The 14,431-nt window shown below is 42.0% G+C and overlaps 1 protein-coding gene across 2 annotated transcripts in view; it reads right to left on the bottom strand.

Moving 5' to 3' along the window:
- The window catches only part of exoc4 (exocyst complex component 4), a 348,017-nt gene that overhangs the window by 322,386 nt on the left and 11,200 nt on the right, over nucleotides 1-14,431 (bottom strand). For both annotated transcript variants that reach the window (XM_078419531.1, XM_078419532.1), the window contains exon 3: nucleotides 2,389-2,573. In XM_078419531.1, the coding sequence (XP_078275657.1) occupies nucleotides 2,389-2,573 (185 nt within the window). The remainder of the gene's footprint in view (nucleotides 1-2,388; nucleotides 2,574-14,431) is intronic.

Here is a 14,431-nt window from a genome sequence, read left to right as displayed (position 1 = left end):
CTGCGGAGTGAATTGACTTGGGAATCTGATAAGATGCGGTAGGTTTGGGTTCATGGAAACTTCCCATGGGACTGTGTTCTGAATTTAAGATTGGGTTTCAAACTGCCACCATGGCAGATATTCAACAAATAACCTATTTGTGGAGCGTATCAAATTCTAAGTTCCATTTGGAAAAAAATGTATATCAATAGAAACAAGAATTTAAAAAAAGGAGAACGTGAGAGAGACCAAATTTAACATCAATGGAACTAGAAATATACAACAACCAATTTTCCCCTAGGATAAATCCCTCTGGCCCCACCTGAAGCTTCTGACATGGCAGCAGGGCTAATTAGGCTTTAATTTTCTGATAACCTTCTGCCGATCCAGATGGTAATGGGGAACAGAGGAACTTAATGCAAATAGTCCAAGAGGGAAATGTAGAAAGGTTTCAACAGAAGAGGCCCTGTTTTATAATTTCCCCCAGAAGAATGATCATGGAGCTGTTGGTTGACCTGTGTTTCATCACTTGAATGCCAAGAGATCAGACAAACCTAAACTGTTTTCAACTTTCTTCTTATTTTCAGAAAATAATGTAACGGCTATGGTTAGAAAATGTTAACAAGCAATAAAAAAAAACATTGTTATACTGTTGTCCATCAAGATAAACTGACGGTGGAGGACTGAAATGGCTTGATGTGGAGTTTCTCTTCCCTCTTCACTTCTGTTATCTCAGCCTTTTCACTCTCATTGCCTTTTCCTCACTCCTACATTTTCCTTGTGGTTCAAGTTCCTACTACTCACAATCCTTTTAACTTTATGGGATCAATAGTTGATCAATCATTAACAAGCTGTAAATGCAATATCAAGACAAAGTTATTTGGAGCTACCAATGGTGTCTTACACTCTCCCAATTTTCAGAAAAATATGTTTTCATCAGCCTGCCAATGAACATTATAACATCCACTACTTTAGTTTTAGAAAAAAAAGTTTGTTGTCTGAAATATTGACTGAGAAATTCTCCAATCAGCTCCTTCGTGTTAGTCCCCCTGATGAAAGGTATTTGAATCAATCTTAGTTCACATTTTTCATCTTTGGAATGAATTGTTGAAAGTTAGGTCTGTATGTCATAGTTAAGAACAATAGCAATTTTTGCTGTTCAATGCAGGTCGTGAAAGATAAATTCTGAAGCATGCATGCTATAAATTCTTAAAGGCCTGTTATATTTTGCATGCTATTTCCATCGAATGCGTCGCTGCTTTCGTAAATGACCCGTGTTAACTGGTAACACAGCAAGTACAGCATCTTTTACACTACATATATAAAGCACTTGCTGGAGAAAACATGGATTATTTTACAGAGCATATAATATTTCTGAAATTTGTTGCTGACATTAATTTCTGGAACTGATGAAAACGAGCAAACTGACACAATAATGAATACATATTTACAGTTCCTGAGCTGTCTTTTACTCTTCAAGCACTAACATCCAAAGTAATGAGTAATTTTACTCAGAATTAAACAGCTTAATATTCATGAATTTAAGTAATGAAAAAGGTCTGATTCTATTTGGAAAAGATTAAAGGCAGGAAAATGTACCATGCTAATTGGTCAGCGAAACAGAAAATAACGTTTTATTAAATGCAATAAGTTATAATGATTTGGAATGCACTTCCTAAAAATGTGGAAGTTGGCTATTTTAATAAGGGAATTGAACATGTACCCAAAAATAATATATTTACAAATCTAATGGATAATATAGGGCTGTAAATTCATTTCACAATTTGAAATATCACAAGCGCAATGGGCTTGGTTGTATCTTTTTCAGGTATTTGGTTTTCGGACATTGTGCCAGGTTGTCAATGTTATTTTTGTAGCTTTATTCACAAAATGCTGGAGTAACTCAGCAGGTCAGGCAGCATCTCGGGAGAGAAGGAATGGGTGACGTTTCGGGTCGAGACCCTTCTTCAGTCTCGACCCAAAACGTCACCCATTCCTTCTCTCCCGAGATGCTGCCTGACCTGCTGAGTTACTCCAGCATTTTGTGAATAAATCGATTTGTATCAGCATCTGCAGTTATTTTCTTATATTATTTTTGTAGCTGATGTCTGATTTAAATATATATATTATTTCTTCTCAACACTACAGGAGATGACTATTGCAAGGAAGCCCAACATTTGTTGCCCAGCCTGAAATGATTTTTTTCCAAAGTTGTAAACATTTCAAGAATTCAATTAAAGATGAAGTAATATACTTGACACTTAAATAAACAAGACTGAGAATAATGTAGTCCAAATGTGGGCAAATTGGATTTGTATGGATGGGCAAAAAGGTTAACTTCTACACGGTCAAACTATGTCCATGCCAAAATATGACCTTTTAACATACTTCACATAATTTGATACTGACCCAGTTCTGTTCTTATCCTGGTTTTTGTGGCCAACACGGCTTGTGGATTTAATATATAAGTGGCGGTGTAGTTCATCAATCAGAACCATGTGCATGTTCAGTTTTTTGCTGTGGAGCTCCAAGCGTAGGTCACTCAGCCCTTCCACTTGCAGTAACTGCCCCTCCAGAGAATCTACTGCAGAGACCTGACAATAAAAGACAGCAGTCAATTAAAACATGAATTCTGATACTTCTAGTTACTGACTATAACCATTTGCAAAAAATTATGAATGCTGCAAGCACGAAGCTACACTGGATATCATTTAAAAAATTGTGTTGCTCACGTTGAATACTTCTGAGATTTGTGCCATCAAGCAGGAACTATCAGTGAGCTCCAGCAGTTCTACTTGCTGGATTGCTCCCCCTACTCATGGTAGGCAAATACAGAAAGCCATTCAAATTTTAAAATACTTTTCATTCAATTTTTTAGCAAGTGGATGTTGCCGTTCTTCCTGAATGTTTTCGCATGGTATTGAACGTCATGGAAGTTCTCCAACTAGTCTGCCTCGTTGTCACCTTCCCCTCAGCCTGCAATGAACCATTGTACATTCCCTTGAGCATTGTCTGCTTTGATCTGTTGTTTCCACACCTTACCCTTCCAAATCTCTAGTCCCCCTCTCCCTGACACCAGGCTGAAGAAGGGTCTCAACTCAAAACATCATCTATTCCTTCTCTTCAGTGATGCTGCCTGTCCCGCTGAGTTACTCCAGCATTTTGTGTCTATCTTAGGTGTAAACCAGCATTTGCAGTTCCTTCCTACACATCATGCAAACATCTCCACTGGTACCAATTCAAGAAAGGTCATTAATGAAGCAGCAGAAAATGGTATTTTACTGATCTTGAAGAAACACAACCATCCTTTTTTTATGTGAGCCATATCCCCAACACAAAGTAGCGCAGCGGTAGAGTTGCTGCTTTACAGCGAATGCAGCGCCGGAGACTCAGGTTCGATCCTGACTACGGGTGCTGCACTGTAAGGAGTTTGTACGTTCTCCCCGTGACCTGCGTGGGTTTTCTCCGAGATCTTCGGTTTCCTCCCACACTCCAAAGACGTACAGGTATGTAGGTTAATTGGCTGGGTAAATGTAAAAATTGTCCCTAGTGGGTGTAGGATAGTGTTAATGTACGGGGATCACTGGGCGGCACGGACTTGGAGGGCCGAAAAGGCCTGTTTCCGGCTGTAGATATATGATATATGATATAGAACCCAAACTGGGCATCATCGAGTAGGTTGTTGATGTTTAACTACCACTCAGTAACACATTGAACAACATTCATTACGTGGCTAATAATTGAGAGGAGACCTCAATTCCCAATTGAATTTGTCTTGTGACTTATGACCAGATACATAGGCAATCTTTGATGTTGCTGGGTAGATACCGGTATTGTAAATGTAAACATTTGAGTAGATGCGCAGCTAATTAGATTAGATTATTGTCAGATAAGGGTGCAATGAGCTTCCTTGTTCACATGAAGCTTACAGTGTAACCGTATAAAGTAATAACAATAAAAACTGAGTGAAAAACAGGAAAATGGCACAGGAAGCATATCTTCCATATCACAATCACATGCTGTCTCACCTCCACTATATTCAATGCTCTCATCAAATGGAATCAAATAGGTTGTGGAATAGTTCTGTGATGATGGAGATCGCAAGAAAATATATATCATCCTCTCAGAACTTGTGACCACAATTAGTTGCGCATACATCAGCCTGCTCTTCAGCACCCAACTTTCCCCGAGAAACAGAATGCCATTCATATCCTGTCCCCTGCAGTTATTTAACCGACCACAACTATTGATAAGAGACATCGCATGGCTGAAGATTGTTAATCCTAATTAGGTTTTTAGGATCGCTTAGTCATACACATATACCTTTTATTGCCCAGTATTGCATCTGTTCACAATGCTACCTCATTTTTTAAATATGATTGAGATCAATAATTTTTCAGATACCAAGATCAGGTGGGAAAGCAGTTTTGAGGAACAGATTACTGGTGAATGGGCTCCAACTGCCATATGATCCACAACTGTTTCTATTTAGGTTCTTGTGGCTGCCCCAATAATTCAGTGGGAAAATGTATTTATTTTTTAAATGTTTCACCAAGAAGCACTGTGTAACTCTCTGGGCTTCAAAGGCTATTAAACAACCATGACTCCTCAGTAAGAAACTACATCAAATGGGTTTCAGAAAATTATTTGCGCAAATATCCTGAATTGAGAGTACAAAATAATGTTGCCTGGGAAGCTGTTATAAATCCATTTAAGTCATTTATTCTACCGCTGCACCATAGAGAGCATCCGAACACATGGCATCCCTGTGTGGTACCTCAGCTGCACGGAGGCAGAAAGGAAGCTCTTCAGCGGGTAGTCCATAAAGCTCAGAGGACCATCGGAACACAGCTACCAGCCTTGGAGGGCATCTACAACACATGATGCCTCAGAAAAGCCACCAGCATCCACAAAGACTCTTCACACCCCTGCAACAGTCTGTTCGAACTCCTTCCATTGGACAGACGATACAAGGCCTTCTACGCCCGCACCTCCAGACTCAGGAACAGCTTCATCCACAGGGCCATAGCTGCTATGAACCGGTCCTGCTGAGCCGGATGGTCACAACGCACAGTGATCCGGCACAGATCTACTTGCACTTTATTCTGTCTTAAAACTGTTTCAATTTGTTTTGTTGGGTTGTTGTTGTTTAAATTAATACTGACTAGCTAATTAAATTATTGCATCGTATGGGAGGCGCATTCCCAATCTGGTTGTACCCCTGTACAATGACAATAAAGACATATTGTATTGTATTGTATTGTACTGTATTGTATTCAATGACTTGAAGGGTACAGGATGATGTTAACCTAAAACGTGTTGACTCTTGCGTACTCACGCAGTGTGGTCTATTTTCTTACACGTAGAATGATTGTACTCAATGTATAGAAGGATTGTCACTAAATTGTATGCAAAAAAAAGAATTTCACTGTACTTAGGTACACATGACAATAAAGTGCCATTGTTCATAGAAAGGGTTTGTTGTTAGGTAGCCTGACACAGTACGGCTGCATGAAAACCCCCTTATTATTCAAGGGTAAACTTTGATTAAACAGTCTTTTTCTACTAACTTGGCCATTCTAGGTAGCAATCAATATGGTCTTGAGAAAATGTTTACAAATACCAATACTGAATTTGTTTCTTATTTCAAATAAAGACAAACATGATGTTGGTGTCAGAGATATATCTAATGAAAATAGGAGTAACTACAGTCACTAATATTGGAAATAGGACTTCTTCTTCTTCTTGTGTTTGAGGCAGCAGAAGTTATGTAACACCCTCCAGGCGCTGTAGCCAGTGTAATGTGCTGTTGTCGAGGGCCGTGAGGTCTACCCCTCCACCGGGGGGGGGGGGGGCGGAGGATAGCGCAGTCGAAAATGATGTGCTGCACTGTTTGCTGGTCTGCTCCACACACGCAGGCTGCTGATGGACACAACCCCCAACGATGCATGTTGGCGCTGAACCGGCTGACTCCTGTGCGGAGCCAATTCAGGGCGACCCACTCTTTGCGGGGCATGTCCGAGCCGGGTGGGGCTATGGTGTTCAGTGGTCGCGAAGTCTGTTCTCAGCTGGTTCTCCATGCTCCAAGTATGTTGAAACCAGAGCCAAAGAGGGTTGCTGCATGACGGGAGAAGGGGCGACGAGATGACAGGCGTTGAGGTCCCAGTTGCTGTGAATCCTGGGCGAGGTGGTGCAAAGGATGTTTGGCCTCCAATGGGGCCTTGCACACCTGCCTATGAGTGAAGAACTCTCTGCGAAGCTTGGCGGGTGCGAAACCTGCGAGCAATGGCAGGAGATCCGTCGGAGTAGGGCATAGGCACCCGGTGATGATCCGGCATAGGACTAGCATTGCTGAACAGCTTTGTAAAAGTCACAAAATTCCAAAGAGGGGAAAATTATATATATTTTACTTTTGTCTTGATTTAGCATAATGTATAGATGCCAGTAAAACCAGACAGAAACAAATACAAACATATTAAGGGCTACCTGCTAAGACAATTAGTTTCACATTGTACACAAAATAAATTTGATTTAAGCAAAGCACCAGAGGGCAGTGATTGCATGTAAATCCATTTTCGGCATGAATAACAATCTTCCAGAAAAGGAAAAAGTCACAAACAAATTCTTAGAAAAAAAAATTGGCAAATGTCCAAATGCACTGGATCTGAAATATAAGCAGGCTCAATGTTGTCCGATGATTTGCTTTACAGTTTATCACTTACATTTACATTTGCTCATACTACATCTATAAATTGCTTTAGATGATTTAGATTTACAGTTTCCTCTTGCTGAAAAGATGAACATTTAAAAAGTAGGAAGAAAATGGACAGAAATGACAAATTCTTGAGAAGTTGCCACTATGTTATCTCCAGATTACTCCTTCATTGATCAGACTTGGTAACTGTACTGTAAAAAGTGAATGAGATTAATTTTATTCATGTAATTTATAGATAATTATTTTTCACTCGCTATATTTTTCTGGTAATGTCCTGATTTTTCTTTGGTAGGTTGCTGTAGCTTGCTTCCTCCATTGTTTAAATAGACTGAAATGTGCTGTGCGACGAAATGCTGGAATAACTGAGTGGGACAGGCAGCATCTCTGGATAGAAGGAATGGGTGATGTTTCCCATTCCTTCTATCCAGAGATGCTGCCTGTCCCATTCAGTTACTCTAGCATTCTGTGCCTATCTTCGGTATAAACCAGCATCTGCAGTTCCTTCCTACACATTGTGCTGTGCTACAGCAAGTACTGCTGCTGCTCATTGCTCTGGTGACCCTCGTTCAAACCTGACGCCTGGTAATATCCGCGTGGTGTTTGCATATTCTTCCTGTGACTGTGTGGAATTTTCTTGCGTGTCTCCCAAAGACACGCTAATTGGTATGTTAAATGGCTATGTTATAGTACTGTAATCTGCTGTAAATGTAGGTACATGGTAGGATAGACAGCGTGGAGTTGATGGGCTTATGGGAGAAAGGGTCAGAGAATGAAGTGCAAGAATTTCATTCATGGGATTGTTCTATAAGGCAGCATTCACTGGAATGGCTGTTCTCCTTCAAAATAAAAATCTGACTTTGGATTTTGTACAATATTCTTTACTATCCTACCCTGCTTCCAATTGTTTTTTGTTTTGCTAACAGCGTCATTAATAACTATTCTACATTTGTTTTTAAATCAAAAAAAGAACATGGCAAATTTCTTTAAAAGCTGGGAATTCTGCTTGAAATGTCTGCAATTGAGCCCTTCGCACATTCTTCCAGTGACCCTCTGCTGGTTGCATATTCTTTTCTCATCAACAGTTGAATTCTCACAATATCCCCTTTCTTGGATATCCCAGCCAGTTACGTTTCTTTAATAAACTTTGGAAAACTTTCTTAGCCCATTATCTTGTTCAAATAATATTGCTACAAGAAATCTGTGATCATCAGTACCAAAATCTCAAATTACTGGAGTTTTATAATCAAGCATTCTGAAAGTGAATGAGTAAGAAGGAACTGCAGATGCTGGTTTAAATCGAAGATAGACACAAAAAACTGGAGGAACTCAGCAGGACAGGCAGCATCTCTGGAGAGAAAGAATTTTGTGTCTATCTGAAAGTAAATGAGACTAACAAAAAATTTAACGTGATGCATAACAAATTGTTGTCATTGTATTTAAGATCAGCAATACACTGAGGGAGCTACAAATAAAATTGAAAATTTAAAATTTTGAATGGAAAAATTACTCCCATTAAAGACTGGCAACCAAGTCGTTATCTCAAATATCAAACCTGTAAAGTAGCTAAATAAAATTTCAAAATTAAACAAAACGTGATTATTTTTATGCAATTCAAAATGTTAGCAAAATATATAATAAAATGATACATCACTTTTCAATTAAAATACTCTCCCTATCACTTGAACACACTACATCTTATAATCACAAACTATGAAAATTCTGCATGAATACAGGAAGTAAAATTCAAAATATCACAAAAAACAGTGAAGATTAAATTGCACAATATATAAAATGCCTCCATTACAAAGGCCTTAAAGTGACAATATAAATTATTTCCTTCTGGGCAATACAATAATTACCCAGCAAAGCATGCTTAATGAAACTAAACTGATTAAGTACGAATCTAAGAATCACATAAATTCTCTGAACTGCACTTTCAACATTATTCAGTTCATAAAATAATAGCCATCAAGGAATTTTCTTAATAGAACATTCCTTATATGGACAGAAGAGAATATATTAAATAATAAAATGCAAACAGTATCCCTTTATTCTCATGCTACTTAACATGCCAGGCTAATGGGAATGGTGGCATTATAGTTAAATGACTGAATTGATAATCCAATTGCCTGGACTAATGATGCAGTGAAACAAGTTTATATCTGATCATGAAAGCTGGGGAATTAAAATTCAATTCATTAACTGGCATCAGTAATGGTGACCATGAAACATCGCAGCACACCCATCTGGGATTCAGGGCAAGAAATCTGGCATCCAGGCATGGTGGACCTCCGGTAGAGTTGCTGCATTACAGCGTTAGAGACCCGGGGTAGATCCTGACTACGGGTGTAGTCTGCGCGGTGCTTGTACGTTCTCCCCTTGGCCGCGTGGGTTTTCTCCGGGTGTTTCGGTTTCCTCCCACACTTCAAACACATACAGGTTTTGTAGGTTAATTTGGCTTTGGTAAAAATTGTAAATTGTTCCTAGTGTATACAATAGTGCTAGTGTACAGGGGTCGCTGGTCAGCATGGACTTGGTGGGTCAAAGGGCACTGTATCTCAAAGCTAAACTAATCTCCAGACCAATGTACAATAGGGTAGATAGTTATAAACGACCCACTCAAATGGCCGAGGGAGAAGCTGTCATACCAATCTATTATGAAAAAAACCCCAAAAGATACCATCCAGAATCAATCTAGGCAGATTGAGATCTGCCAAATGTACTCCAAACCCATCCAGTTTGATTATGAATTCTCCTCATAATCATTTGAGAATAGTAACCAAATTGGGAACATTACATCACAGTCTGGTTGCACAGTAGTCTAACAACATAGCAATAGAATCATAATTTTCATGCCACCAGTCAGTTCTCCTGCACCTTGCCTTAGTCAGAAGTATAGCTCTGTAGCTCCATGACTCTAAGTTGTGGAGCAGGACTGGGGTCCACATCATTGAGCAATAAACAAACTATCCTGCACTTCACTTCTTCTCCCTTTCTCTATCTCTCACTCTTCAAAGTAAATATCAAGCACATTCTCATTTATTCTTTGTATTTTATCGATCATATGTTTCTGACTTCTGCCTTTGCTATTTATTTTTCATATACGAGGGTCCAGAAGGCCCCTGTTCAAAGTTTTAGCCTTCCTTAAGAGCATCTACAACCCTCTTAAAACTTATTTCTTAACAATCCATCCATCACACAAACTTAACTAAAGCCAAAATATTGCAACTGTTTGCAATCTGGATTAGTGCAAAAATGTCATTAATACCCAGAGGAGACAGCATCTGTAGGGACATAGAAAATAGGTGCAGGAGTAGGCCATTCGGCCCTTCAAGCCAGCACCGCCATTCAATATGATCATGGCTGATCATCCTAAATCAGTACCTCATTCCTGCTTTCTCCCCATGTCCCTCGATTCCATCAGCCCAAAGAGCAAAATCTAACTCTCTCTTGAAAACATCCAGTGAATTGGCCTCCACTGCCTTCTGTGACAGAGAATTCCACAGATTCACAACTCTCTGGGTGAAAGAAAATGTCTTTATCTCAGTCCTAAATGGCCTACACCTTATTTTTAAACTGTAACCCCTGGTTCTGGACTCCCCCAACATCGGGAACATGTTTCCTACATCTAGCCTGCCCAATCCATGAAGAATTTTTATGTTTCTATAAGACCCTCTCTCATCCTTCTAAATTCCAGTGAATATAAGCCCAGTCAATCCATTCTTTCATTATGTCAGTCCCGCCATCCCGGGAATTAACCTGGTGAAGCTACGCTGAATAGCCCCTCAATAGCCAGAATGTCCTTCCTTAAATTAGGAGACCTTCCATCTCTTGATCACCTTCCATCTCTTGATCACCATTTCTCATCCAGTACAGACCTGGATAATGAAACACATCACTAACTCCACTGTGCTATTTGCCAGGGTTAGCAGTAGAATTTTTGAAGACCGTGACCTCCAAGTGAAGACCAAGCTACTGGTCTACAAAGTCATTATTCTTCCCACTCTACTATATGTAGCTGATAATTGGACCACCTATAGCAGACACCGCAGAGGCCTTAAATCCTACCACCAGAAGTGCTTTCGGAGGAGGGTGCGAATCAACTGGAAAGACAGGCACACTAACATCAATGTGCCAGAAGAGGCTGACATTGACTCCATCACTTCTAACATCATCAAACAGCAGCTCAGATGGAATGGCCAAGTTGTCAGGATGCCTGACTTCCTTCTCCCAAAACAAATACTCTACTCCCAACTCCTGAAAGGACTGTGAGCCCCTGGAGGTCAGGCGAAGCATTGCAAGGATAACACAAGGATTAACCTCAAAAAGTGCCACATTAGCCCCACCTACTGGGAGGACAATACAGAACCGAGCAACATGGAGAATCAATGTTCACAAAGGAACTGCACTCCCTGAAGAAGACCTCCAATAGGCTGAAAAACACAAGCGCCAACGACAAAAGGAGAGACTTATTGTCAAGAAGGCCCAACTACATCCCACCACCAATACCAGTCATCAAGTCAAGTCAAGTCTATTTGTCACATGCACATACACGATGTGCAGTGAAATGAAAGTGGCAATGCCTGCGGATTGTGCACAAAAAAAGAATTACAGTTACAGCATATAAATAAAGTTAATACAGAGAAGACGAAATTTAGTCCCTGGAGTTATAAAAGTTAACAGTCCTGATGGCCTGTGGGAAGAAACCGTCTCATCCTCACCGTTTTCACAGCGTGACAGCGGAGGCGCTTGCCTGACCGTAGCATCTGGAACAGTCCGTTGCTGGGGTAGCAGGGGTCCCTCATAATCTTGCTTGCTCTCGATCTACACCTCCTGATGTATAGGTCCTGCAGGGGGGCGAGTGTAGTTCCCATGGTGCGTTCTCATCTGGACACTCTGAATTTCCTCAGCTGTCTAAGGTGGTAAAGGAGCTGCTTTGCCTTGCCCACCAGTGCGGCAATGTGCGTTGCCCATGTCAGATCCTCTTTGATGTGGACTCCCAAGTATTTAAAACTGCTCACCCTATCCACAGTAGACCCATTTATCTCCAGTGGCGTGTACGTCCTTGGATGTTGAGCCCTTCTAACGCACTACTCTCTGCAGGGCCATCCTGTCCTGGGCAGAGTTGTTCCCAAACCAGATTGTAATGTTGCTGGACAGGATGCTCTCTACAGCCCCAGAATAGAAGCAATGAAGGTTCCTCAGAGACACTCTGAATTTCCTCAGCTGTCTAAGGTGGTAAAGGAGCTGCTTTGCCTTGCCCACCAGTGCGGCAATGTGCGTTGCCCATGTCAGATCCTCTTTGATGTGGACTCCCAAGTATTTAAAACTGCTCACCCTATCCACAGTAGATCCATTTATCTCCAGTGGCGTGTACGTCCTTGGATGTTGAGCCCTTCTAAAGTCCACAATCAGCTCCTTAGTTTTTTTGACATTCAAGAGGAGGCTATTGTCCTGACACCAGAGTGCCAGATCAGCCACCTCCTCCCGGTAAGCCTTCTCATCGTTGTCGGAGATCCGGCCCACCACCACAGTGTCATCAGCAAACTTGATGATGGAGTTTGAGCTGAACCTGGCCACACAATCATGTGTGTACAGGGAGTACAGTAGGGGGCTAAGGACGCAACCCTGGGGGGATCCTATGTTCAGGGTGAGGGGGCTAGATGTGTGTTCTCCCATCCTGAACATTTGGGGCCTGGCGATGAGAAAGTCCAGGACCCAAGCACACAGAGGGGTGCTAAGCCCCAGTTCCAGCAGCTTCTTAGCCAGTCTGCCGGGGACTATTGTGTTGAAAGCTGAACTAAAGTCAATGAACAGCATCCTCACATAGCCCCCCTTCTGGCTGTCCAGATGAGAGAGAGCGGTGTGCAGGACCTGGGAGACCGCATCATCCGTGGACCTGTTCGGACGGTATGCGAACTGTAGTGGGTCCATGTTGTGAGGAAGGAGGGCACAGATGTGCTTCTTGATTAGTCTCTCGAAGCATTTTATGACAACCGAGGTGAGGACAACCGGTCGGTAGTCATTTAAACAAGCTGGAGAGGCATTCTTTGGCACCGGTACAATAATGGATCTTTTGAAGCATGCAGGGACCACGGACTTGGCCAAGGAGAGGTTAAATATTGTGGTGAGCACTGGAGCAAGCTGAGTAGCACAAGACTTTAGTACTCGCCCAGATATACCATCTGGGCCAGAGCCCTCAATCAAGACAGTGGCTCTAGAATTGGCCTCTCCAGCCATCTCAAGACCCACAGAATGACCCACCATCGAGGGGATTTACCGGAATCACTGCCTTAAAAAGGCAGCCAGCATACTCAGAGACCCACACCACCCTGTCCTCACACTCATTTCACCTCTGCCATTGGGAAGAAGGGACAGGAGCCTGAAAACTGTCACATCCATGTTCAGAAACAACTTCTTACCTACAGCCATTCAGCTATTAAACACTATAACCTCAAATAAGCTCTGAATTATATAGACTACTATTGTCATTATTGCACTATTATCGTTTTTTTTTTTTGCATATATATATATATATATATATATATGTAAACATAGCACAAAAAGTAAGGAAATTTGTGTTTGGTAGATTATTTCTTTGTTGTAACAATGCTTCTTGGCAATAAATCTTATACCATTGGAAAGCCTGTTTATTTCCCTTTTAAATGGTGCCACATTTGTAAGGAACATGCATTTGTGGGATGAGCAGCAGAGCTGAGTATATGGGTTGCGCTCATGAAAAATTTGCAAAATCTTCTCTGCCAATGCCAAACAGCTTATTCTGCTGTTGCTATTGACTCTTGTTTTGAGCTTCTGGTACCCCCAGGTGCTGACAATCAGGTGCCTGATTGGCACCTGATTGGCAGCATCTGTGAGCATGGGCCCTGCTACAGTGGTCAGTAGGTGTCTGCTCCAAGAATCGGCATGCCACGTTTGACTGATCTGGATAGGGCCTGTGCGATAGGGCAACTTCAAGCTGGTGTTCCGCAAAACCAAGTTGCGGCATTATTTGGAGTGAGCCCTAGTACCATCTCCAAAGTGAAGGCCAAGTTCCATATAACGGGGGATGTCAGAGACAGGCCGCGAAGTGGGCGTCCCAAGAAGACGACACCCGAAGAAGAACGTTTCCTCACCCTGTCAGCACTTAGGAACCATAGGCTGTCTTCTACAGATTTGCAGTCAAGGTTTGCAGGACGATATGGCCGACGGCTCTCTGCCCAGACAATTCGGAACAGACTGCACGCAGCCGATCTCCGGTCTCATAGGGCTGCCAGGAGGCCTGCCATGACTGACCTTCACCGTCAGGCCCGTTTGTGCTGGTGTCGGCAACACGTGCACTTGAACCTGAACATGTGGAGGAACGTTATGTTCAGCGATGAGTCCAGATTCTGCCTACGGCAGTTGGATCATAGGGTCAAAGTGTGGAGAAGACGCGGAGAACGCTATGCTGATTGCTGCACCGATAGAGTAACATCTTTTGGTGGAGGCAGTGTGATGGTGTGGGGCGGCATCTCCCTCACTGGAAAAACGAGGCTTGTCATCATTGGAGGCAATCTCAATGCAGAGAGATATCGAGATGAGATTCTGCAACCAGTGGCAATCCCATATCTCCACAGTCTGGGACCGAACTCTATCCTCCAAGATGACAATGCTCGCCCCCACAGAGCAGGGTTTCTCAGAGACTACCTCCAGAATTTGGGAGTGGAGAGGATGGAATGGCCTGCCAGCAGTCCTGAC

Source organism: Rhinoraja longicauda, chromosome 23 (genome assembly GCF_053455715.1).
Source record: "Rhinoraja longicauda isolate Sanriku21f chromosome 23, sRhiLon1.1, whole genome shotgun sequence".
NCBI classification, from domain to species: domain Eukaryota; kingdom Metazoa; phylum Chordata; class Chondrichthyes; order Rajiformes; family Arhynchobatidae; genus Rhinoraja; species Rhinoraja longicauda.
Note: the sequence above shows the minus strand (reverse complement) of the source record. Positions and strands in the feature narration are given on the sequence as shown.